This window comes from Lupinus angustifolius, chromosome LG12 (genome assembly GCF_001865875.1).
Source record: "Lupinus angustifolius cultivar Tanjil chromosome LG12, LupAngTanjil_v1.0, whole genome shotgun sequence".
NCBI classification, from domain to species: Eukaryota; Viridiplantae; Streptophyta; class Magnoliopsida; order Fabales; family Fabaceae; genus Lupinus; species Lupinus angustifolius.
In genome coordinates this window covers 17,048,632-17,076,029 of record NC_032020.1, presented here as the reverse complement: position 1 = coordinate 17,076,029, position 27,398 = coordinate 17,048,632, and the positions used below count along the sequence as shown (strand labels likewise).

The 27,398-nt window shown below is 31.9% G+C and overlaps 5 protein-coding genes across 6 annotated transcripts; 1 reads left to right on the top strand and 4 right to left on the bottom strand.

The window, feature by feature from the left end:
• Positions 879-1,919, bottom strand: LOC109361714. The gene has a single exon (XM_019607246.1). The coding sequence runs from the start codon at positions 1,888-1,890 to the stop codon at positions 1,144-1,146; it is 747 nt and encodes a 248-aa protein (XP_019462791.1). The 5' UTR covers positions 1,891-1,919; the 3' UTR covers positions 879-1,143.
• Positions 4,573-5,109, bottom strand: LOC109363044 (histone H4). The gene has a single exon (XM_019609212.1). It carries the CDS (start codon positions 5,053-5,055, stop codon positions 4,744-4,746), a length of 312 nt encoding a protein of 103 aa, XP_019464757.1. The 5' UTR covers positions 5,056-5,109; the 3' UTR covers positions 4,573-4,743.
• LOC109363043 (auxin-responsive protein IAA33-like) lies at positions 8,935-10,642 on the bottom strand. Its single transcript, XM_019609210.1, has 3 exons — positions 9,956-10,642; positions 9,074-9,294; positions 8,935-9,024 (listed from the first exon to the last, which is right to left on the bottom strand). The coding sequence occupies exons 1-2, from the start codon at positions 10,360-10,362 to the stop codon at positions 9,204-9,206; spliced, it is 498 nt and encodes a 165-aa protein (XP_019464755.1). The 5' UTR covers positions 10,363-10,642; the 3' UTR covers positions 8,935-9,024; positions 9,074-9,203.
• Positions 14,531-18,742, top strand: LOC109361562 (probable small nuclear ribonucleoprotein F). 2 transcript variants are annotated; one of them, XM_019607053.1, is made up of 6 exons: positions 14,531-14,674; positions 14,876-14,963; positions 15,099-15,136; positions 15,244-15,308; positions 16,052-16,146; positions 18,539-18,742. In XM_019607053.1, exons 1-5 carry the CDS (start codon positions 14,669-14,671, stop codon positions 16,119-16,121), a joined length of 267 nt encoding a protein of 88 aa, XP_019462598.1. In that variant the 5' UTR covers positions 14,531-14,668; the 3' UTR covers positions 16,122-16,146; positions 18,539-18,742. The 2 variants fall into 2 exon arrangements, with proteins under 2 accessions (XP_019462598.1, XP_019462597.1); XM_019607052.1 differs by lacking the exon at positions 18,539-18,742 and having other exon boundaries at positions 16,052-16,349.
• On the bottom strand, positions 21,211-26,619 carry LOC109362611 (NADPH--cytochrome P450 reductase-like). Its single transcript, XM_019608531.1, has 17 exons — positions 26,064-26,619; positions 25,695-25,771; positions 25,532-25,589; positions 25,367-25,450; positions 25,243-25,279; positions 24,984-25,053; positions 24,690-24,881; positions 24,517-24,609; positions 24,183-24,408; positions 23,993-24,076; positions 23,752-23,903; positions 23,185-23,281; positions 22,770-22,919; positions 22,595-22,672; positions 22,346-22,468; positions 22,134-22,247; positions 21,211-21,705 (listed from the first exon to the last, which is right to left on the bottom strand). The coding sequence occupies exons 1-17, from the start codon at positions 26,466-26,468 to the stop codon at positions 21,625-21,627; spliced, it is 2,121 nt and encodes a 706-aa protein (XP_019464076.1). The 5' UTR covers positions 26,469-26,619; the 3' UTR covers positions 21,211-21,624.

Genomic DNA, 27,398 nt, shown 5'->3' with positions numbered 1-27,398 from the left:
GGTTAGAGTACACTTAGTACTCTCTTTGATAATATGCTTTGGCTTAAAAAGTTAAGAAAATGCAAGATCGGTGAACATATTTTGTACAAAAGAAACGTATGATCTTGACAGAATTAGATTGTGAAAAGCCTATGAAGATTAACATACTTCTTGGTTATGAAGATTGCATACTTCTAATTCTCATACAAATGGTGTATTTGATTCCAAGCTTAATTCAGACTTTAACATCTTTAATTAATTAAGAGCAACATACTTGCTCACTTTAAAATAAATTTATTTCAAACGAATATTTTATTCTTTGTTGAAGTTGATGTTATAGTTACTAAGATATAAAACATCCATGCATCAATACAAACCAAGTTTACAGGCAGTGAAAAGGGAAAATATAATCCAACAAATATTATCATATTATCTATGCAAAATTTTAAATTTATCATTATCATACATAGATTGATAGACACGTTTATAAAACGCAGGTAGTAATAATAGAAACAAACTAAAATAGCAAATCCAAAAACAAAAAAAGAGTACATAGATACATATATTATAAGTGTCATTCTCATCTATCAAGTTTCTTGTGATTGTCATTTACACCTATTATTAATAAGCACCACCTAACCAACAAAAGTAACTTGGAATCTAGGACTAAAATATAAATAAATAAAATATACAAATCCTCTCATTTACTCAGGACTTCAACTCCTCTCCAGTACTGGTTTCTCCAGTACTAGAATATGTGGTTGAGAATTTTTTAAAGAGTTTTTATTTATTTTTAATAGATTATAACATGTAATCATAGTCGTTAAAAACAATTTTTGACCACATGTCATCATCCTATCCAGCACTGAACTCTCCAGTATCGGAGAGGATCCATTTCCTTTACTCAGAGGGACTATGACCCCTTATGGATCGCCACCATAGACAATCTTTGCTTTCACGTGAAGTCAATATTATATTTTTCTATAGATGAAGCAACGTTTCAATGTCCAAACTACCCCTCCCTTATACATCCCCATACATGTCATCGACCAAAACCCGAAGGCCAAACACGTCAAAATATAATTGTATATGATTACAACTTATAAGTTATTATAAGAACTTTCATCATTCTCGTGGGCGTGCCCGTCACGTGACATTAAGATTCTAGGACGCTTGCGGCATAGGAAACGACGTCGTCACAGTGACGCTGCTTGGATCCTTGCAGCTCAGTGCCTTCAGTATTCTCCACGATACCTTGCCGGAGAACCGATTCACGCCACCGTTATCCGGACACGGAAACATCGACGTGGACGGATTCCGGCGAACTTGCCGATTCTTGATATCATTAAGCTTCATCTCATGCGGCACCTTCATTGTCCCAAACATATTTGAATACCAGCGTGGCTTCAATGCTTTTTTCTCCGATATCACAACACTCCTCGTAGAGAAGCTCCGATCATACTCTAACACCGGAGATATGACGTCATCTAACCGCTGATAATCCATGGATCTACTATTCCTCATCATGAGACGGCGAGAACATGTGGCCACACTATTTGATTGATTCAGAGAAGAGAGAGACTCTGATCTTCGGCGAAGAATAGGTGGTGGTTTCTTAGGTTCTGTGAGGATATTTTTGTCTTTGTCTTTGAGGGGTAATAGTTTTCCGCAAGAAATGATATCATCTGCAGGGCACATATCAGTGGTGATGGTGAAGCCGTTGAAGAACTCAAATAATTCAGTGGAGTCGTGTAATGGTGACACCATGATTTTCTTAAACGACTTGTCGTTCAAGTTGTTAAGTTTGCTGCTTGTGTTTTGGTTTAGTGGAAGGTCGCAGAGGGAGAGTGCCTCTTCATGATCATCATCTTCATCTACTTGGAGTTTGTAGTGTTTCTTGTCTTCTGCCATATTTGAAGAGAGAGGAATTGTTTCAAGCATGCAAAAGAGGGAGGTGGTATATATATGTGTGTGCTTTATTTTATTTAGGTTGAAAGTGTATTTTGGTCGATAACATCAAACGTTAATATAGAAAATGATGGTTCTTAAATATAATGTGATAATTTTATTTATTATTAAAATTATTTTAGTGATAAAGATAAAAACTACATTAGGAGCATTTTAGTCAGTTATAGAACTTGGTTCAAACTGGATAGTCCGATTGATTCAACCATAAACTGGACATCTAACTGGTTTGAGTATCTCGTCTAACCAGATTTGTGTTAGATGGGATTGACATGGTTAGTTTAAACATAAAACTAGTGATTTGAGTGTCTGATCGAACCGGTGAAGTCAAGCAAAAAAAAATTAAAAATAATCAAATTGATGTCGTTTTTCAATGAAAAACAAATACTTTTAACTTATTTGTTAGTTTACATTATAACAAAATTTTCATTGTTTAATTAAATTTTAAATTTATTGTATGTTTTTGTTGTATTTAAAACATAATTCATATGTTGATTGATGATGTTATCAACTTGTATCATTTTTTACTAGTAAAATGTTATTGTTATTTAATAATGCATGATAATGTTTTTAATTTGTCCATATGATTATTAAATATTATTACGTAATATTACAAATTTTTAATGCAAACTAAATTAATCGATCCAACAATTGACCAAATGGTTAAATTAGTGACTCAATACCTAACCCAATTATTCATCCGTTCGAGTTTAATAAAACTAATTTTAGTTTCTTTCGGATTTATGTTATTATGTTTGGAGTATATAGAAATATATTTACGTTTGGGCTTTTATTCTCTAGGTGATTCTGGTTTATTTGTCAATGGCTTCTAGATTAAAATAGAAAAGGGGAGGAAGGTGATAGAGAAAAGCATCTAGAAAGCCCAAAACAGATAAAGGTGAACCGAGGAGGGAAGTGAATAGTCCATTGTCCATTTCAGCGAAAAGGATAGTGAAAATGTTCTTGTGGCTATCATAACAACGAGGGATCCAATTTGAAGATATTTTTGTACTTTTCACATGCCGTTTGTATTTTGTTGGCTAAGGATGTGTAATTGTGTTTAGCACACTCTGAATGTCAACTTTAACATCAACGGTAAAAAAGATTCCTTGAAAAATGAACAAAATGCTTGAGTTTAAAGTCTTAATAATTTAATGAATTAGTTTTCAAAAATTTATATGTATTTAAATATAGTAATTAAATGTATGCAGAGTCTCAACATTATGGGAGTATATCTATTACTATATAAGAAAATAATGTCCCTTCATGCCACGTGTCAAGCTCTCAGCAAAAAAATTCCCTCCTAAAATACTCCACTTCCTAACATACACACTACCACACATGATTAAAATCAACTCATACCCAATTGACCTTTCATATCCTCTGCTTAATTAATGAATAATAATAATATCACTATTAATAAATTTGTGGTTGAGATCATTAATAATTAGTAGCTTTACTTTAATGGTTTTTTATTACAAAAGTTTGTTTAAATAGGTTGATGCATTTATTTTTTAATTATTCTTTGGTTGCTTCATGATGTGAATTGTGTATATGTTTGTCTATATATTTTCATTTAAGGGTTAGTACTCTGTTTTTGTTTATTATATATTATCCTTTATATTACGTTGATTATCTTTATTACAAAAGTTTGTTTAAATATGTTGAAAATCAATTTCAGTTTAATATTTTTGAAACATATGTTTCGACCATGCATGAAACCAACAATGGTTTAGGAAACATTTGTTTTTATATATCCAAGTCGAATGCACGAGAAATATATATTTTCTAAATCATACGACAAAAATATATTGCCCCGTACGAATGCACAGGTAACTTGCTAGTTTGATATATAGACTGGTACACTCTCTCTCTGGGACCTAAGATACCATCCCAACACTATTGATCTTAATTCACATCTTTTTCAGCAAATCCTTTTTTAGTTTTATTTTTGAGTCTATCTATTGGGGGAAATTAGCATTTTATATACAATAATAATTTTGAACCAAAAACAATCTTCATTCAATTTAAATGAAAAAACAAAAAGGACGTCAAAGAAATCACTTCTTTGCACATAGCTTCCAGATGAAGACTCACTATGTTGAGGAATTATGCATCCTAACATTTAGTCAAATCTTTTTTAATACTCAAAATCAGTGTCCCAAAATACAGTTCATAATATTCTTAATTCTAAGATCTAATTATAAAAAAAGTTTAAAATTTATGCACTGCGTAAAGTTTTTTACATTATCGGCATATCACCCACCATTGATTTATAATAAATTTGTTTAGAGTAAATCCTAACTAAAATAATGAAAATTTACTGACGGTATAAAAAACACATGTCAATACATACATATTAAATACTTATAAAAATTCAATATCAATTGAATTATCTAAGTATTGGAAAAGATTACCTCGACACAAATATCAAACAAAATAGCAAAACGAGAATACAGAATTTGAGTCGGATCCGTCACTCCTAAATTTATAAAACGCGATTGATACACTAAAACAACAATCACACAACACGAATGAAGGACAAAACCAAAAGCGTGCCTAGATGCAATAGATTTAGAGACTAAGATTCAATTGGTTTAAATTAGGTTAAAGGAAAAACATAATTTGCACATAAATCAACCTTAATCCATTCATATAACAAGAGTTACACAGTTTCACAGAACTTTCAACTTATCAATTTACGAGAACTAAAACAGAACAATTAAAAATGGCTAAGAAAACCTAATTGCAGAATAAGAATAGAAAAAGGTGAAATTGGAGATAGTGGATGCACAAAGTCTAGCCTCCAAAACCATAAAGAGTGCGACCCTGTCTCTTAAGAGCATAAACAACATCCATTGCAGTCACCGTCTTGCGGCGAGCATGCTCAGTGTAAGTAACAGCATCACGAATCACGTTCTCGAGGAAGATCTTAAGGACGCCACGTGTCTCTTCGTAGATTAAACCACTGATACGCTTCACACCACCTCGACGAGCCAAACGACGAATTGCAGGCTTGGTGATTCCTTGGATGTTATCCCTGAGAACCTTACGGTGTCGTTTTGCTCCTCCCTTTCCAAGACCCTTGCCTCCTTTTCCTCTTCCAGACATCTTTTTCACTTGTTAGTATTTGCTTTCTTTCTCACTCTCTGTGTTTTGGTGATTGGTGAGTTTGGGATTTGGGGGTTATATAAGATGAGGAGATAGATTTATGGTCGTTGGATTGGGTTGCGATCCGTGTGATAGTGTTTTTCATATGTGAATATGAACCGTTGGATTGGGTATGACGAGGATTACTGAACCTTTTAAAATTTTGAGTGATTTGCTGTGGCGCTAACAATGAGCGGGCAAATTATTTTCCTATTGTAAATACCGCGCGTGTTTTGATTGGAAATTAGTGTTTGAAAATGTTTATAAAAATTGAATAAATCATTTATCTGTATGATCATTACTTTTCACTTCATAAATTAGAGATAATTAGGACCCGTGAAATTTCCAGGAGGACAAACATATAAGCTAACTTAACTAATTTAACAAATACTAGCAGGTAGTTAAAGAACAATTATTTACTTTGATTTAATAAAAAACATACAAATGATTATAGTTAGCATAAAAATATGAGAAATTGTTTCAATTAAAAAGTGGTATTGGAAACAAAAAAATATTTATTTGAACTATATTACAATTTGATTTCGTTTACAATTTCGGGATAAATATACTCCTTGATCTAGAAAAGAAAGTTGGAATGACAAAAAAACCATGAACAATATGTGCCCTTAGATTTGCATAGATGTAGATACGGGTCACAACCCAAAACCTTAAATTTTAGGAACAAGTTCTTCAAACTAGCCACAATGTATAAGGGAGAACACTGATATAGTGGCACTCGAGTCTACTGGTACATGCAATATATAAAAAAGGTTTAGTATCTTTAAAAATTAACAATGTCTTTTGCTTAGATTTTAATTTGTATCGTTATTTTATATGAAACAATGAGTCAAAGTTATTGAATAATTTTTTTGGTACATTTTTTTCTGCAATATAATTAGAGGTTATTATCGTATTTCCCCTTCAAGCTTCCTTCAAGTAGGTAAAAATAAAGAAGGCGGTGGCTTAATTGAGTTATTATTTCCCATTAAGCACATATTGTTGATCCTCCACCAACCAGAAGTACGTCAGTCTAGTAGTGTAAAGTCTTACTATATCTTTTAAGTTAAAAGTTCGATTCCTGAAAACGATACTTATTAAATAAACAAGCATAAATCCAAAAAAATTAGTTCTTTATTCAAAAAGTGAAAAAATATTCTATGTAATACCAAAAGAAAGATTTTTCATCTCCTGCTTTTAACTTTTCACTTTGTCATGACTGACTTGTTGGCAGTGGTCCTTTACATTTATCTGCATGCGGTCCATATGTCGATTTAAATTAAAGGAAGGTTGAGCCCTTTTAATTTAAAAGGCTATTTTAGAAGCACCATATTGAATTGGGTTGTTCAATTACTTGCTATAAAAAACAACCAGTTCCCAAAGTTAAAGGTGGAAAAAGATGACCAGGATCTCTAGTTCTTAGCATACCGTTGTGTGTACTCTCTCTTTTCTATACAAAATTAATTAAGCCAGAGAGGAAAATTATTGAGGAGGTCAATTGCAACAAATGCATCCAATCTATATTTTTTATGAGTTGAGTTTTACATTACAATTATCTCCTAAGTGTATTTTATGACTTTTTAATATTCTTTTTTTATTGATATCTAAAATTCATCCAACAAATGTATTTTAAGGATTCGTGTGTTACAAGTTGAGTTTTACATAGTAATAAATGAAAAATGAAGGTTCTAAAGTAATGAGATATGTTTGTTAAATATCTCTAAAACATTTTTTCATCTCCAAAAACTTATTTTGCAAACAGATCATGAGGGTTAGACTCAACTATTACAAGGGGCGAAGAGATCTAGAGAATGAGCATAAAGTATAGATGGAGGTTGAATCCATGCATTTTACATGTTTCCCAACTCAATCATCAACAACTCAACATACTCTCGAGGATCAAACTATATTATAGAGTTTTTGGGCACTCTTTAAAAATCAATAAAAAACAATTGTGTCTCAACAAGTTGAGTATAATTTTTTTATGTTTAATTAATACTCCATTTTCTAATGAATATTTTTCTCAGTCAATTCCCGTCACTATTTTTTATATATAAATATAGAAGTTTAAAGTCTATGAAATGGACTTAAAGAATTGAGGAGAAGCGCTATGCACATAAGATAATGGTGTTGCCTTAGCTTGTTGTAATGTTGGCCATTGTAGAAACTAGAAACAGCTCATGTACTTGTGGCAACCAATAGCGTGCATTACCTATTTTGGGTGGTCTCCGCCTCGAATGGAGATCAGTTGTCTCACTTTTTTATGTCTCATTGTATTACAATTTTGGCGATCACCTAATAATATAATGCACATGAAGAAGAGAAATTGAATTATATGAATGTGGTAGCCTAAAATCATAAAAAATCTTGTGTTCACTTGAAACTAGCCCGGAAACACATAAGAAGATCATAATAGTTGCGTTAGGTTTTGTTTGGAAGTTAAGTTTTGAAGGGGGAGAGAATAAATGACTTTGGAAAGTCTTTCTTGGGAGTTTAGTCAAGGAGATCTGAAAGTTTTGGAGGATTTCTCAAACCCTCCAAAACCCTCTAGGTATCTATTTTTAAAGTTATCTTAATATTGAGTTTTTTGAAGATAAAATGTCAAAATACCTAAATAATTTTAGTTAAATTATATAATTATATATTATTGTTCATTTCTCATTAAATTACATTTTTAAAGAATAATACAAATATTCTTACACTATTATTAGTTTACTTTCATTCATCTATATTTAATACCCAAACAAAGGAAACAATTCCCTTCCTTTTCTCTTCCTTTTGATTTATCTCTCCCCTTTCCCTCATAATTCCCAACCTTAATAACTACATATCATTTTGCAAACACCGCTCATAAGCAGGGGGAATGGACTTAATCAGCATTTAAGGTTACCTGTCCATGTGGTGTGAGAATCAAATAAGAGGGAACTGTTTTTTCCCTTTAAAAGTGTAATTCCACTTTAACGAAAAAGCACAACAAATAAATGTATGTTATTTTTCCTTTGGTAACTAAGAATTTGTCTGTACTAGGAAATTACATTTATTTATACTAAGGACATGTAAACTTGTTTGAGTGTCACCACTTATAACCTTTTTGAAAGGACATGGGAACTGTTTTTCCCCTTTAAAAGTGTACTTCCACTTTAACCACGTATAACCTTTTCACTTCACTTCCCATATTTAACAATGATTAATTTGCAGTTTTCTATACCTTTAAATTTGTACATTTTGTGTCATAATCATTTTAGTTAAGAGGGTGGGAAGTACATAAATAACAAAAGGAATTTTTGTATAATATGACAGTTTTATCCTGATGATATTTTTTATTGTTAATGATAATATATGTCAACAAAAAAGTATTATGGAAAATATTTGAGATGATGTTGCATGTTGACATGAAAAATAAAACAAAAATTTAAGTTTTATTTCTTCTTCTATTATAAGAACTAGTGTTTGTCTAGTAACATTTTTATTCTCTGATGTCAAATATTTAAGTTTCATATATTTTATTTTAATGAATTAGAATATTTTTTATATTATATAATTTATTTTGTAATTTTTATTTGGTGTACTTTATATTATATTTCTTTGTCTTTATTTTAATTATCAAATTAAGGTGAGATGATGGTTAATATAATGGTGATAATTACATATGATTATTTTTTTTTTGTAGAAATTAAAAAAAATTACAGACAAAATAGGAAAGAGAATTTATATCATAATGATACTCACATCAAGATTTCTCCTTATACATACATATAATATATAATATATATAATATAGATGAAATAACTAAAGAAAAGAGTTTATCCCGAAAGTGTATATGTATATATATGAGCATAACAATGGGAAAATTAAATGTCCTTTTATTTATATAAGCACACCTAGTGTTTACATGTGCTTGCAATTGGATTTGACTCATAATCAGAATTTTTGCTCTCGTTAGTCAAACACATTTTTCTAGTAGTGTAACCCACTCACCCACTCTCATATATCTTAATTAAACACATTTTCTAGCCACTGCCAAATTTATTTGATTACTTTAATTTCAACAATTTCTAGATGCACAGATCTTTCCCTTGCGATTAACCAAACAATTGTGCAGGTGATCTCACTTATGCTTCTTCTCTTGTACTTGTTGCAGCTTTCTTTGAGTTCCCCTTGGCTGGAAGTATCCGAATTCTCTTTGCCACACGTACAAAATCCCTAATTAATGTATGGATGCAAATAAATAACAATTAAAATTGGGCGCTGTTAACATATTAACAATTGCTCATGAAAAAAAAATTGGGGGCTACTATACTTTTACATATGATATAATCACTTTACAATAGAAAAAAAATACTTCTAGGTAAGAAAAGAAGTGTGCACATGGAGATGAAAACTACTGCAGACTGATAATCAAACCCCCCCAATCTATTACTTATTCTCCATCAACAATGCCTACTCCTTCAACCAGTTATAAGAAACGGGATCTTGCGTAATAAAGTTTGACATTCAACAACATAGCTTGTTAAAATATAATTGCAAAAAATCCAAACATCCATGAAATAAAAATAGATAAAAACTTTTAGGCAAGAAAAAAGTGTGACTTTTGATACAGCTAATGCTGTAGTTCATCAAACATGTATGTTTTTCATTACTTTGGATAAAATAAATGTCTTTCTTAAATGAAAATGTGCACTTTCTTAAAATGTTTTTGATTAAGAGTTATTTTGAATAGTAAGAAATATAAATCAATCTAAATATACAAGAATTCATTTGGGTACTAACAAAACTGTTACCATAATTTATGAACAATCACCTACAAGTTATAATAAAGGAAGAGGCAAAGTATTTGTAATTAAGAGTGAAAGAAGACCCTTACTTCCAACTGAGATCACCAGCAAGAAGAAGATCGTTCTCCATGTCTTCATAAGCAATAAGGTAACCAGGAATGGCATTAGACAGATCAAGAACATCATCATTCTCCATGTTTCCTTCATCACCCTCCACAAACATTTGTCTAAGTGCCTTGGCGAGACTTTTGTAGCTAGCATGGTTATGGAGGTTGATGCGCTGACAGATCGAACGGCCTTCAAGAACCACTGTCACTGCTGGGATTACTGTTGAGACTAGATCATCATCCCCTAGAAAGCTTTGGAATTTGTTTCTAGAGTTATTCTTATTATCACCATAGAAAGCCAAAGAAGAAGAATTTGAAGCTACCCCCATAATTTGCTGTTGCCATCTCCTTTTCAATGAGTCTTGTCTTTGGGGGTCAAAACTGTTCATTTTATGATCAAAGGTGAGTTTAGTTGATTATGAATTGTGGAAGAAAAAGATATATAGCTATATGAAAATGCACAAGAGAAGGGGCAATTGGTTGTAGCGTTAATACAATATCAAAATAGAATTAAGGATCTGAATGAGAGCAATGGATCAAAACTGAAATACATGTATGGAGTATGGGAGGAGCTCGTATAATAAAGAGGGATTATAATGGTGCACTGTTTTTTATTATGATCGATTGTGCATGTATTTGAAGAGGTTTTGATGAGAAAATGAAATACATGTAAAAGTGTGAGAGGGAGAAGAGAGAGAGAACAACAACGTTGAGAGAGGACAGATTAGTATCTATAACCGACCAGTGGTAACCGCACCATAATAATATTTTGTTAAAAGGTAAGTATTTTAATTAAATATTTTATTCATATTATAATTTTGCACTACTTTAAAATTATATTTTTTATTTACAGATTTTGGTTATTACAAAATACTGTTAAATTCATCACTTATGTATATTATCATAAATAAGTATACTACCTGTCTGCATCCTACCCTATTGCCATGATGCATCCCAACCTCATGGCTTAGTTTTCCTTTTTAAAGACCATTTAATAGCTCCTCAAACTCTTAATTTCTCCCTTGTCGCTATCGAAATACCTCAATCTCCTATGTTCATAGCAATTTTTAGAAAAATGTTAACGGACACTAATTATTTTATAGTTTTAGGAGAATGTTAATGTATTTATATATTTTAAATGAGTTAGAAGTAGTTGAAAATCATCTGTGAACAATTTAAAGACCTGAATATTTAGACCTGATGCTTTATAAGTTTTAGGTTAATATGAGATATGACCAGCTTATAAATTATCAATTTGGTCTGTAGAAAAAAAATTAGATTATAGTCAAATTATTCCTTATCAACAATCACTAGTTTAAGTGCATGGCAATCTATTTCAAAACTATTGTATGTGAAATTGATTTTCATAAATTAAATTGAAAGTTATCGTTTTTGAGATAATTAGAAGGCAATAAGTAGTGATGATATTGATTGAGAGGGATTGGAAGAGAGAAGTTAGGCAAGTCGGTAGTGACGGTAAAGAGAGGACAAGATCGAAAAGGGTGGGGCGGGGGATGTTTGCTTGTGATTGCAAAAGAGATTGTTTCCATAAATATAAGTGCTTTATATGTTTAATTCAACTTTTATTAGGGTGGTTCTTGTTGTCAGGATCACTTAAAACAATACAAATTTCATGGGGATGGCCATAAAAATTAAATAATGCGTCAAGAAAAAGCAACCTAATTAAGCAATACATACAAGATTACAGTAAAGAAAGGTTAAAACAATCTTGAAAGTTGCATTGTGCATGAGCCAGTCGCGATCACCGCGCTGCAGTCGCCGAACGATTTGCAGCACTGGAAGAATCCCAAGGAGTTTAATTTGCTCCATCAGTTATATATATATTTTTTTTACACAATGGATAAGATCGGGGAATACTCATTTTTTGTAGTACTACTTTGTAATTTTTTGAATAAGAAACTAATCATTTACTCTTAATACAAAATTATTTAAACAGAAATTATATAAATTTTATAAATAATTGTTTATTTTTTATAGGAATACATCATTGTTTATTAAAAAGAGAAAACTGGTTATGAAAGCCAATTCACTAGTTAAGAGAGTAAATTTTTATTAAAAAAAAGTAAAAGACTTTGGTGGAAAGAGGTTGTACCACGTTCGTGATTTTTTCTGTGGAAGATATTCCTAAGATGCACCAAAAACTAAATAGGTTTTGCTCTCCTATTTATTTTTTTTATTTTAATTTCTCTCCCTAGTGTTCCCGACATAAAACTTTTTTATAACTAAATTTGTTTAGGGAATTCCAAACAATTGGTGATATTAATTTATGAGAATGCATAATTAGTTATTTATTTTAAAGGATAAGTAGGTGAAGTAGATAGCATGTCTGATATAGTCGAGTTTATTAAACAAACTTTGATATTTCACTTAAGTGGAAAAGTTTACATAATTCTCTACCATGCTATCCATTCAATTATGAATTTATGATTTTCATTCTACACCAAAAAAGGAATTTATGATTTTCATTTAGTTACAAACTAGCTAGTTTGTGCTCTAACTGGTTCACAATGTGGACGTGCATGGCTTCAAGAGAAAACATTCACGGTTTCAAACTGAAAGTGGGCTCAAGTTTCTAGGATAAGTTGGATTTTGTTGACCTTAATAACTGTTAGACAATGGCTAAGAATTATTATTTCATGAATGTCTTAAATCACTTTTATTAAGATTTTATCAAAATTAAGCTTGTTTCTTTTCCTGTAATCTTCACTGCAATGCATATAGCTAACAAAATTAGGCACCGTTTTAGGGAAACCAAATATAGCGTTTTTGTCTTGCTTTTTTCCCTTCTTTTTCTTGAAGTTGTAGATTAACTTACCTTTAAAAGAGAAACTCGCTAACTACCACATCACATGTGACATGACCCAATGAAGAACCCAAATAACACTACTAAAATATCCTTATGAAGGGTTAGACTAATTTAATTTCCAAAGTCGAGTAATTTGTCATTCAAAAACACTAAACTACCAAAAACACAAAAGCAACCAAAATTTCAATTTGCAGGTGGCAATTGACTTTATGAACAACACAAGCAACCTCTTGTGCTGCAACTTGGGATTATAAATTCATCACTTTGGGATTCGATGTGGTGTGTGGAGTTGGTCTCTGCATAGGCTTGTGTGAGACCCAAGCGTTCATACATTTACTGTGATGGGAATCCGGTTTGTAAGAGCTATACTTTTTGTTTATCAGTGTATGGATTTAATATACTTATGCAAGGGGTGATAAAAGTAGTTGTTCATCATATGGATAATATCTATTAATATTTGATAAACAAATAGAGGAAAAACATTGAAACGATAAGAGAAATTATTATCATATACCTTGATCTAAAAATCTCTAGTCTCAGACTTTAATTTTTTATTTGTAAAACTCAACTATATTTTGATAATTTCCCTAGTAGCCTAGCAGGTGAGAGGGAGTCGAGAGCACTGTTTTGGGATGAAAAATTCAAGGTAAACCAAAACCTAAGAAACAAAATTTTGAACTCAGTTCAAAGTATCTTCTCAATTTGTTTATAACGTAGTGTTTGGCATAAGAAATCTCATTTGAGAGTATAAACATCCACGTTGGGTAAAAAAAATGAAATTATTTTGTACTCTCCTCATTCTAACATCTTATTTTTTTAGTTAATGACATTTTAATAAAAGCAACTATATTTTTTTGAATGATCTATATCAATCAAACATATATATTAATCAAACATTAAAATAAAACTTACTTATACATTACATTTCTAAAATGCGTGTAATTTCGGAAGTTCGTGTATGAAACACCGCTAAATGAGATGGATTGCAATTTTTATGACTAAAATTAAAATCGATTCCTATCTTTGCCAAATAAAAACCCATAAATGTGAAATTGAGAAGGAGAAAAAACCAAATTAATTATTGATAACAAAAATAGCATCACATATTTGGTTCTCACCTTGAAAAATTTCAAGCAATATTTACACCATTATAGTTCAATCTATGCATAAAATCTTTAAGAACCAATTTAAAGTTTTTACTTTTAAGAGACTAAAAATATTGCTAATTACTATTTTATAAATAAATTTGAGTTTTTATTTTAAGATCAAGGAGGAGAATAGTGAGCAATATTATATCACATTTTTGATTAATTGTTTGCATTGAAGTGAATGAGAAATAAGGCCAAATGAAAGTAAACATCAGCAATAAATTTATAAATTATTTTCATAACAAAAAATGTATTTTTTCACTCTATATATAACGAACTAATCATTTTATGTGTGTATAGTTATCATTCCTAATAAATATAGTTTCTAATAATCCAACATTTTAAATAATATGATAATATTTATTATATCCTAATGCCCTCTTTTTCATGTATCGTCCTTTGTTCCTAAAATAATTAAACTAATATATTTTTTAACGAATGATACAAGAGTGTAAGTGTATTACATATCGAGGTACATTATATGTTGGCACCTCACTTTTATCTAATATTTTTAAGGATAATTCCTAATGTACCAAAAAATTATGTTTAGAGAGATTTAACCTTTCGTAATGGGCCTATTACGCAGGTCATTGGGTGGGCCTTTGGGCCTGTATCGTTACCCTTAGGCATGAAACCCTAATTTCCACGTCAAGCTCACGCAGCGTGACTCCATCATCATCGGTGTTGCGTTTCATCGTTTTTTCTTCACAATATTCAGCAATGGCTGTGAGTATCTTCCTCTTGCATTGATTTCCTTAATAATTCATTGTCACTATATTCAATTTATTCATCCTGCATTAGCATAGTGTTTCCAGTTCCAGCGATGCAATTTTGTGCTTAATCATTGTGTTAGTGTGCATCCATTATGATTAAGCTATGTTTTCTTTTTATTAATATAATTAATGTGTTGTTACTTATGTTTTTCAGACTATACCTGTAAATCCCAAACCTTTCTTGAACAATTTGACTGGGAAACATGTTATTGTCAAACTAAAGTGGGGAATGGAGTACAAGGGTATTATGGTCCAACTTTTCTACTCTTACTTATATCACAGTTACAATTTTAATTTCAAAATTTATTCATTATCTCATCAAATACTGCATTAATTCTAATTTCCCGTTAATGTTATTTTTTTAAATTTTTTTGCAGGTTATCTTGTTTCAGTTGATTCCTACATGAACTTGCAGGTGAATTTCTAAATTAACTTTTGCTTACTCCAGTGTTAAAAAATTTGGTTGGGGCTCTTGGCATAGTTGCTAACTTTCATTTGTAATATTTGTGAATCTCTCTGTAGCTGGCCAACACTGAAGAGTACATTGAGGGTCAGTTCACTGGAAATTTAGGAGAGATTTTAATCAGGTAATTTCTGTCTAAACTTTTATTTGTTTGTTGCTTATGTTTTCTTGCTATTAGGTTATATAAAATTCAATATGGTTTTCACTATGTTTTGAACTCGAAGTCACCATTGATATTATAGGTTGTGTTTCTCTAGCATGTAAAACCTATCTTACACTATGTTTGGTAGCATGTTTTTGATCGTGGAGGTAGATGATTTTTTATTCACACTGGTAGTGATCTCTGCCTCGGGTTTATTATGCCCAAAACTACTTATTCACTTCTTCCTCTCTTTTCATTTTTATGGCTATATTTCTTAGGTGTATTTGTATGTAAGTACTAAAGTGGCTTGAGAATGCAATGTGATCATTTCTGTCATAAAAAAACGGAGTCTAAGTGAGATGTACTATGGCTTTGTTTCGATGCGAAGATTTATAATTGAAATATTATAGACAATTCTAATTCATTACTTTACTGGTATCACTGTCCTGTATTTTTTATAAATCACTGCTTGTATTTGTCCATTAAGAAGGCATGAGAAGTTGATATACAGTTTATAGTTGACACTGTTAATTGGGATTCATGAGATAGATGAAGAAAAGTAACAGCACAACATATATTCTAAATAAAATTATAAAAGACTGTAAAATTATGGTGGATTCTGTGTTTCATAACACAACCAAAATGTCTAAAAAGCAAATATGCATCTGAGTGTGCCATTTCTTAAACAGAATAGTTGAGTCTTCTTTCATTGTCTGTATTTCTAGATGTAACAATGTTCTCTACCTCCGGGGAGTACCAGAGGATGAAGAAATTGAAGATGCTCCAGAAGATTAGAATGATAAACTTGCTAATCGCTGACATAAACAGAACCCCATTATTTACTGATTTTGTATGTCACTTTATATGTAGAGTTTGGTCATTTGGATCAATGTTTTATTGCTGATATGGTGCCTATGTTCAAAGCGTTCACATTTCTTATGATGATATTGTGTAAATCTAATGTTGCTTAATGTCCTTTAATGTCTCAAATAGAGTATCAATGAGACGAGCAGCTTTTGAACCTGTTTAAATTACCAACTCCTAAAGTTAGAAATTTGAGTTGATTTTCACGAGCGTAACAATTCTATACGATAATCCAGTTGCCATTCAAAGATGTGTTCACATTAACAACTCCGAACACTTGAATACGGTCATATTATGATGGCAAAAGAGATTGTATGTTTCAAGATGAGGTTTTAATTGAAACAGTGACTTGTATAAGCTTGTTATTTAAGAATTTGACAGGGAGGAATTAACTTTTCTACAAATGAGTGTCCTATTCTGTTAGAACATGTAGTACCTAGATGTTCCTATTTTACGTATCATTAATGGCAATGTTTTGTTCTACACATATTGTCAAATGCCAAGCATGATACGTATGTCTTGTTTAATACCAGCCACCAAATGTATAGGAATGCAGGACGTAACTACTATAATATTCCGTTTCTTTATCTTCTTCATATACAATAATGGGGTCTTGTTGGTCAATTTTCTTACTACTGTGATATAACATTAGTTAAAATATATATATAGAACATCTCTTATTTTAGCTCTCCACGAATCTCTGTTATTCATATGCATCAACATCATTCGCCCCTTCACGGCAGAGGTGAGTGAAAGGGAAGGTAGCGTGATATTTTTGATGAGGGTCGGTGAGTGTAATTCCTTAAAATAAAATTGATATTTTGGTTTCAATTTTATTTGTAATAAAATTATTTTATTATCTGCATTTATTGTGGAAATAATAGTATAAAAATTATTTCCACATTAACCTTTGATTATCATTAGCTTTAATTATAAGTAATATATTAGTGAATAATAAATGATATATTGATTGTGTATAAATTTTTATACAGATAATATATATATTATTATAAATTGTTGTTACTTTTGTAAGTAATTTTTTCTCTTAACGTAATATAGTTATAATTACTCAATTAAGAAATCGAAAAAAATAAATATAATATTTATTTCTGAAAACTATATTAATTTTAAATAGTTTATACACAGATACTAGTTACAAAGACAGGCGCAACGTTTTGATGAGTAACTCCATAAATTTCTCAAACAGAGAATAGAGGCCCACATTTATTTGTGTGGTGTAAACTCTCTGGCGTGTTCACTAAAGTGGTGCATTATTAATTTCAATAATGTTGGTTGCAGAGCTTGATGGATTCAATATAGAATCTCTAGTAGCTTCTGGAGCTTTCGATTGTCATCATTGGGTTGCCAACAATTTGATTGGTGCATCATTGAGATGGATTATTCATGGGGAAAATAACAATGCAATGGGGAGGGACCCATAATATATTTTTTATATCATGTAGCATAAGTCAGAGTCGAGATCACAGTTTTTCAATTGATGTAATTTGGGCATGTATTTTATTAAGAAGCAAAGGAAAACTAATAATATTCGCCGGTATTTTTCAATAAAAACAATCATTTATTGCAGCGGAAAAATTCAAAACAATAACATTAGTATGATTGATAATCTCCACCCCACGACAACAAAATAAGGCATTGCACCATAATAATTCATCAGTCTTGATAGAAATTGTTAACAACTATTAAAAACAGAAATCACTTATTCAATTGGAGCAATTTCATTTGAATTTCTATTAACTTACGTAAGAGCTGACACGAGGCATTCGTCACTATTGACTTAGTTTATTCGGCTTATTATTCGTATCCATTTATGATAACCAAAGTTGAAAAACTTGACCAGAGCAAGATATAAAAATAAAATGAGATTTATATGGTTGATTAACGATACATCTTAGCATCACTGACTCTATTTAGTAATGTTATATCTTCAATTTTTTTGCTGTTGGATATTTTTAGAGATAGACAAAATAGATATCCAATATCCAATTTTGTCATCTTTTTTGTCATCTTTCAATTATTCTCTTAAAAGTAAGATGCCAATGTCAAATGTATAAAATAATTGTACATATCATTACTCCTAAATTAATAATTGGTGTCACTGCTTCCATAAAAATAATCCCGTCAAATTATATTTGTAGATTTTGTTAAAGACTGTTGAATACCTTAAGAGCACCATTTATAGATTTAAAACAAAAACTATTAAAAATTAATATAATGATATTTACACAGAAGTATTACTTTTTGTTTAACATGTATTGACAAAAATTATAAAACTATGAACCACATAATCATATATATTGTATAAATATTTCTTGCTAATCGCTGACATAAACAGAACCCCATTATTTACTGATTTTGTATGTCACTTTATATGTAGAGTTTGGTCATTTGGATCAATGTTTTATTGCTGATATGGTGCCTATGTTCAAAGCGTTCACATTTCTTATGATGATATTGTGTAAATCTAATGTTGCTTAATGTCCTTTAATGTCTCAAATAGAGTATCAATGAGACGAGCAGCTTTTGAACCTGTTTAAATTACCAACTCCTAAAGTTAGAAATTTGAGTTGATTTTCACGAGCGTAACAATTCTATACGATAATCCAGTTGCCATTCAAAGATGTGTTCACATTAACAACTCCGAACACTTGAATACGGTCATATTATGATGGCAAAAGAGATTGTATGTTTCAAGATGAGGTTTTAATTGAAACAGTGACTTGTATAAGCTTGTTATTTAAGAATTTGACAGGGAGGAATTAACTTTTCTACAAATGAGTGTCCTATTCTGTTAGAACATGTAGTACCTAGATGTTCCTATTTTACGTATCATTAATGGCAATGTTTTGTTCTACACATATTGTCAAATGCCAAGCATGATACGTATGTCTTGTTTAATACCAGCCACCAAATGTATAGGAATGCAGGACGTAACTACTATAATATTCCGTTTCTTTATCTTCTTCATATACAATAATGGGGTCTTGTTGGTCAATTTTCTTACTACTGTGATATAACATTAGTTAAAATATATATATAGAACATCTCTTATTTTAGCTCTCCACGAATCTCTGTTATTCATATGCATCAACATCATTCGCCCCTTCACGGCAGAGGTGAGTGAAAGGGAAGGTAGCGTGATATTTTTGATGAGGGTCGGTGAGTGTAATTCCTTAAAATAAAATTGATATTTTGGTTTCAATTTTATTTGTAATAAAATTATTTTATTATCTGCATTTATTGTGGAAATAATAGTATAAAAATTATTTCCACATTAACCTTTGATTATCATTAGCTTTAATTATAAGTAATATATTAGTGAATAATAAATGATATATTGATTGTGTATAAATTTTTATACAGATAATATATATATTATTATAAATTGTTGTTACTTTTGTAAGTAATTTTTTCTCTTAACGTAATATAGTTATAATTACTCAATTAAGAAATCGAAAAAAATAAATATAATATTTATTTCTGAAAACTATATTAATTTTAAATAGTTTATACACAGATACTAGTTACAAAGACAGGCGCAACGTTTTGATGAGTAACTCCATAAATTTCTCAAACAGAGAATAGAGGCCCACATTTATTTGTGTGGTGTAAACTCTCTGGCGTGTTCACTAAAGTGGTGCATTATTAATTTCAATAATGTTGGTTGCAGAGCTTGATGGATTCAATATAGAATCTCTAGTAGCTTCTGGAGCTTTCGATTGTCATCATTGGGTTGCCAACAATTTGATTGGTGCATCATTGAGATGGATTATTCATGGGGAAAATAACAATGCAATGGGGAGGGACCCATAATATATTTTTTATATCATGTAGCATAAGTCAGAGTCGAGATCACAGTTTTTCAATTGATGTAATTTGGGCATGTATTTTATTAAGAAGCAAAGGAAAACTAATAATATTCGCCGGTATTTTTCAATAAAAACAATCATTTATTGCAGCGGAAAAATTCAAAACAATAACATTAGTATGATTGATAATCTCCACCCCACGACAACAAAATAAGGCATTGCACCATAATAATTCATCAGTCTTGATAGAAATTGTTAACAACTATTAAAAACAGAAATCACTTATTCAATTGGAGCAATTTCATTTGAATTTCTATTAACTTACGTAAGAGCTGACACGAGGCATTCGTCACTATTGACTTAGTTTATTCGGCTTATTATTCGTATCCATTTATGATAACCAAAGTTGAAAAACTTGACCAGAGCAAGATATAAAAATAAAATGAGATTTATATGGTTGATTAACGATACATCTTAGCATCACTGACTCTATTTAGTAATGTTATATCTTCAATTTTTTTGCTGTTGGATATTTTTAGAGATAGACAAAATAGATATCCAATATCCAATTTTGTCATCTTTTTTGTCATCTTTCAATTATTCTCTTAAAAGTAAGATGCCAATGTCAAATGTATAAAATAATTGTACATATCATTACTCCTAAATTAATAATTGGTGTCACTGCTTCCATAAAAATAATCCCGTCAAATTATATTTGTAGATTTTGTTAAAGACTGTTGAATACCTTAAGAGCACCATTTATAGATTTAAAACAAAAACTATTAAAAATTAATATAATGATATTTACACAGAAGTATTACTTTTTGTTTAACATGTATTGACAAAAATTATAAAACTATGAACCACATAATCATATATATTGTATAAATATTTTTTACATTGTGAAGATATCATCTCTTACTTATATATTAATCATCATCAATCCTTATAAAGAACTACTAGCCATTTGAATTCACTTAAATTTATTTTACACTACATAGTAGCAATTTCAAATTATCAAAGACTTATTATGATTATTTTTAGGATAAAGTTGGATTCCAATTTCCATTGCATTTTGCAGTATCAACTTTTATATATATTGCCATTGCGGCTTGCAGAAAAATCAACCAAAACAATAGGAAATGAAAATTGTAACACATCCAACTCTCACTCATATGGGAGAGTGGAGATTATGCCAAACTGAGATACTACAACTCTAACAACAATAATTGCAAAAGTGATTTTTTTATCTCCAAACATTTTATTATTGGTATAAAAGGAATTGTCTGTGTCTCTGAACCCTCCTTTCAGGTTCATACAAAACAAGAAAGCTAAAGTACATACTTCATATTATATAGATATAAACAATGCACCTTATAAGTTACACAAACAACAAAGAATCCTTCGAAAATATTATAGCAAAAAAGAATCATAGGACTATTGCCATGATGGCAACAATCAGAAGACTCTCCATCTCCCCCCTTTGAGCACACATAATGGAAGCATTGCAAATAGGCCCTTCCAATATTTTGTACCCACAATTCATTAACACAGTGAGTTTTAGTATTATCTTCTTCTACCCCACAGCTTACACTTGGAGAACATTACCATACATCACGCAGATACCTGCCATTAGTTTGTAGGTTCTTTACCATGCTCTCAGCCTTGGAACTATCAAGAGAACCCTGAATTTCACAAGCACAAGAACTTGGTTAGCTAGACACTCAAAATATTTCATAATTTACAAGGCTCTAGCCATAGATCTGAGGAATACTCAAGGTGAATATTATTAGAGGATGGGAGGGTAATAATGATAGAAATTAGGGTCCCCCAAGATGTTCAAAGAAAGATGTGATCTTTCTTCAAACACCATATCAAAGTAATGTCTATAATTATTATACTTTACACCATTATTAACTACCGAAAGACATGATGTCCTGGCCACATGCTCTAGAAAAGATATTTTGTTTGGTAGTATATATGCTAACCAACCAACCAAAAATGATAAATCTAAAAGCGCTGTCCTCATACAACAATACAATGCAGCAAATTGAGATCACTTAGACAATCAATATATGGTAATTCAAACATAATCATTTAGGATTAAATATACCTGCTCTTGTAAAATTGTGTGCAGGCTGCGGTGTACATCCCTAGCCATGCCCTTGGCATCACCACACACATAAATGTAAGCTCCCTGAGATATCAAGTTCCAAATTTCTGAAGCCTGGACATAGCAAAGTGTTGATTAATAGAAAGCTCAAATCATTAATTGGCAACCAATTGGATTTGAGATGGTTGTAGAAGCTTTAAAAAAGTAGTTACCTTCTCCATCATTTTATGTTGTACATATTCCTTGGTAGGCCCCTCTCGTGAGAAAGCAACAATGAGCTCAGAAAGTGCTCCACTTTCAACAAAGTGGTTCAACTCGTCTTCATAGATGTAGTCCTTTAACAACAACAACAACAATAATCAATTACTACTTCAATCTAAATATATAAAGCCCTCTCCTACACTGGGACTTAGCCAGACACTCAAGAAATCATAAATCTGTACAGAGGATGGGTAACTCACCATTTGACGGTTCCTGCACCCAAAGAATAAAGTGGAGTGGCCAAGCTCAGCTCCATCTTCTTTCAAAGCTAATCTTTCCTGAATTGCAAAAAAAAACATATATACAAATAATTGGCTTAGGTAGCTGATGGAAGAAAACATTAGGAGATTGAATGTCAGGTCTGTTGGTTCAAACCTGTAAGAAACCCCTAAAAGGGGCCAATCCAGTGCCAGGACCAATCATGATTATAGGGACTTTATTATCTGCAGGGAGTTTAAAATTGGATTGCCGAACAAAGATAGGAGCCCAACTGCAGTCCTGGCTTTTCTCCAATGGCACAGAATTCTGGACACCAAACCAAAAGTCAAGTTATGCTTTCAAAATGGCATCATATAAAGTTGAGTTCGCTCACTGAAAAAAAGAAGATAGATTTCTAGAGCTAATTACAGTCAGAAAAAGTGGCCAGATATTCTTGATTGTGACAATATTGTTTTACTACAGTGTGAATTTCTCATGACAAATTCAAATTATCCTCCTCGTATTCAAAGTCAGTCTTTTTAGCATGACTATATCTTGCCAAAAATACTGACAAACAGGTAAATACAAGTACCTTCATCCAAGTTGAACACACTCCCTTATGAATCCTTCCAGTGGGCATTTTATCATGGACTAATGCACATGTAACATGGATTCTGGATGGAGCCATCCTGTGAACAATTTTAGCAAACAGTAAGTACAACATAAACATATTAAAGCAGAGGGCCAGGAAGAAGAAAACACGTCGCAAATCTATCTTTCCTCTTTAACTTGTTGCAGAATGTAGTAAGCATCATCTAGTGGTGATTATTTTGTAAGTGTTGAACAGTAACCAGACTTTGAAGAATTAGATTAAGGAAAGTTAAGGGTTAAATGGGTTGGCTAAGAAATCAGTTGGGACGACTCAGCCACTCAGGTAATCAGAACACCTCGGATATTGTGACTTTCTAAGCCAAATATGTCAAAGGTATGCACTAATTAGTAATTCACTGTTTACTGCATGCTAAAAGACAAGTTAATAGCGAAGAAGTGAAGCACAACAAGGCTTCTCCAACTTGGTCTCATCACTAGTCTCTCCCTACATGCCCACACAATCCAACATGTACAAACAATAATGCAAGAATTGCAAATAGAAACTAACCTTGGAGATGATGAGATTGAATAAAACCTTGGTTGCAGACGAGGAGCAACTGATGCAAAAAATACACCAAGGGGGGGTTTGGCTGATGGAAATTCAGCCATGACCTCAAGTAGACTTCTCTGACTGGTAATCACCCACTCTGAATATTCATCCTGTATAGACAAGCCAAAATAGGATACGTATTAGAACCATAAGCACAACAGGTTTATATATAAACCTGCAGGGTATAAAAAATTATGACCTTTCCAGCAGGTGAGGCAAGATGTCTTAGTCGATCAGCTTCAGATGGATCAGATGCATGAGCAGCTAGGGCAAGCAAGATAGACTAGAAAATATGCACATAGAATTATTACTTGTTAAAAAAAGTAAATATCTTAAGAAGATTAATGGGTAAATGTTGAAATTAATGGTGCATCAAACTCAAGGAGTACCTTTTTGGGTGAACTCAAAACATCCGCATATTGAGTTATTGCTGTTCTTAAAGTGCAGGGTGGGAATGGAGGTAGCAAGGAGCTTCCACTAAGTGGTTTCCCATCTTCGTCGTCAGTATGGAGGGATAAATAGGTATCCGGTGACAAGCCTAATAACCTTATAGCCTCTTCCACTGTCTCAGATAAATTCTCACAGTAAACGCCAACATGGTCCCCAGTTTCATATCTGTGAAATAATACAACCAGGAGAATAAGGTAAGTGTCAGTACATTATAATGTGATATATATAGACAAGTGTGTTTCAATGCTTATATTTCCACATGCAGATACTTACGCAACTCCAGTTCCAGAAATGTCAAATTCTAAATGAGTGCAAGAACGATCAGATGCAGGAGTATGAAGTTCCTTTCGCACAGCCACGTTTGACCTTCACAGGTTGTAAGCATACATGTCAGATTACAGTATAGCAAAATCCAATTTGCAAATGAATATTATACTGTAGAATACCTGACTGGATGTTGAGCATCCACAGTGGCATGACCATTGACATTATGCAACTTCTTTTCTTCAACAGCTGCATCTAGAGGATCGTGAATAACAACCCGGTACTCCAAAACAGCAGCAGTATAAGGTGTAGATACATTTTTATCATCCTCATCTCTAAGCAATTCATCCAATTGCGGCCACAGTTCTTCTTTCCTGCAATTACAGTAATCAGTTAGGAGAGGAGAAAGAGATTAAAATATCTGACAGAAATACAGTTCAGCTCCAATAGATTCAAATCAACTAATATTCCAATACCATGCAGTGAAGTCATCTTCTATGCATTGATCATCATCTCCTAGACCCACTGGGACAAGACGCTTCCCACCTGAAATATTGTGCAGTGAAGTCAGAGACTGGAGATGGTAAAATATTGTGTAACCATAGCAACATTTTTTAATATTCTTCTAAATGTTGAATCCTTGCAAGCCTAGTGTCGAAATAATCATCCTGTGCAAATGAAATTAAGTCCACAATTTCTCAGAGAAATTCATGAATATGTGATGAAGAGAATTACCTTGGTCAGCTAGAATCTCATCGATTACCTTAGCCACCTGTGCCAATTGACATAGACATAAGATAATGCATAGCAACTAGCGAGTCCATAATTAGCATAAGGAGTACATGAGTTGGATATAAACCTTGTTAAAATGCTCATACTGCCTATTTCCAAGGCCAAACACACCATACTGAAGGTGTTGGAGCCATTCTCCCCGCTCGTTCCCCTAAAATCACAGCCACACAATCAAGATACAATGCAATTTTACTCTTAAAATTAATCAAACTCGAACAAACATCAAACTTACCTCCGTAAACCATTTATAAAATCTCGCAGCATTATCAGTTGGCTCACCATCACCATATCTACACACCCACGTAACAAAAGATTAATAAATCACCAACAACAGCACTTAGCACACACATAAAGAAACAATGATGACTATAAAATTAGAAACAGGACACACTTACGTAGCCACAAAGAAAAGAGCCAGAGTCTCCTTCTTCAATTTCTCCTCATACTCATCCTCTTCAGCTGCATAGTCATCCTGATCATCATCATGACATCAGCATCAAAATTCATGTAACTCCAAAAAAAATGTGAAAGCATATTTTGTAGCTCAAAAAATGAAAAAAATTACCCGAACTAACATGTTCATAAAATTTAATTTGATCTATGTTTGAGGACCAAATATAATTTTTTTTATTTTGCAGGGACCAGGCTTTTTGCGTGTTTTTATTTATTATAAGGACCAATTTGTGTCTCTACTCGCAAAGCTCATAGGGAATTGTTTTAACTTTTAATGTTAATAATATTTGTTAAAGTTATAGTAGGAGTACCAAATCGACGATTCTAAAGGTAGCTTTATCGTATCTTGCTTTAGCTTCTTCAGCTACGGCTTTAGCAAAACCTTCAGCAGTACCAGTTTGAGTACCGAAGAAGATAGTGACCTTTTTCTTGCCATCATCGACCTCCACGTCATCATCGAGCGTCTTCTCAACGAAGCGTTTCGGAACCTCAATTGGTTTGATCTTGTTAGCATTAGATCTTCGCCATATCAACACCACAACGCAGCCGATGAGAACCGCGACGGAGGTGGTGAAGAGCATGACGAATTCGCGGTTCTCGAGCATGATGGATGCAACGGCGTCGGAGGAGAGAGTGGAGGGGTCGAAGTTGCCTTTGATAATGGCGGACATGAGATCGATAGGAGAGATTTTCATGGAGGAGGTTGAGTCTTGCATGGTTGAAGGAAGTTGGAGGGAATTGGAATTGAAGGAAAGGGAAAATGGGTGGAAATAAGAGTCTCTCGCTATTCGACTCACAAGGTTGGTGGGTGAAGAGTTAGGTGGGAGTTGAAAGACACTGATTTTTTTTTCTGAATAAAATAGAAATGAGAATGGAGGGATTTATATTGGGATCTAGAATTGGGAGGGAAACAAACAAGAATAAGTACATATGTGACAGTTAGACTGGAGAATCTAGACCACTAATTATTGTATGAGTATGGGAGGAACAAGTTTTTCTAATACTCTGTATTTACTCACTTTCCATTATTATTATATAATAATAAAGTAATTTATTTCGAGATTTATAGTTGTCTCTCCTAATAAGTATTTATAGGAATCGAACTCTCAACATTGGAGATCAAATTGGGCCTTAGAGAAGCTATTTATTATTTTATTCTAATTAAATAATAGTTTTGTTATTGAATACAAAACTAAAAATAATTTTAAGATATACATTAAGTTTTAAAAATTAAAGTCATATACAAACCTTATTGAATACAAAAAATAAACAATATACAGAGAGGGGGATTCTCTAATCTGACTAATACAACCCCACCAACCCAAATTAGTCATACCCACCTAATACCTTCCTCCTCTACCCTTAAGCATGGTTGCTTCCTTCTTTTTTCTCTTTTTTAAATATTTACTTTCTTTTTTTAAAAAGGAGTTCAGGAATGGCATTTTTTTTTAAACGGTATTTATAATATTATAACATGTAATTTATTATTTTTTAGCTTTTATTTATTTTAGTAGAGTTTTAATAAATGAAAATTGATCAATTGAACGCATACCTATTTGGATCACACCTCAATAAATTATCTTCACTTTATATTTTTGGATTTAAGTGCATTATATATATATATATATATATATATATATATATAT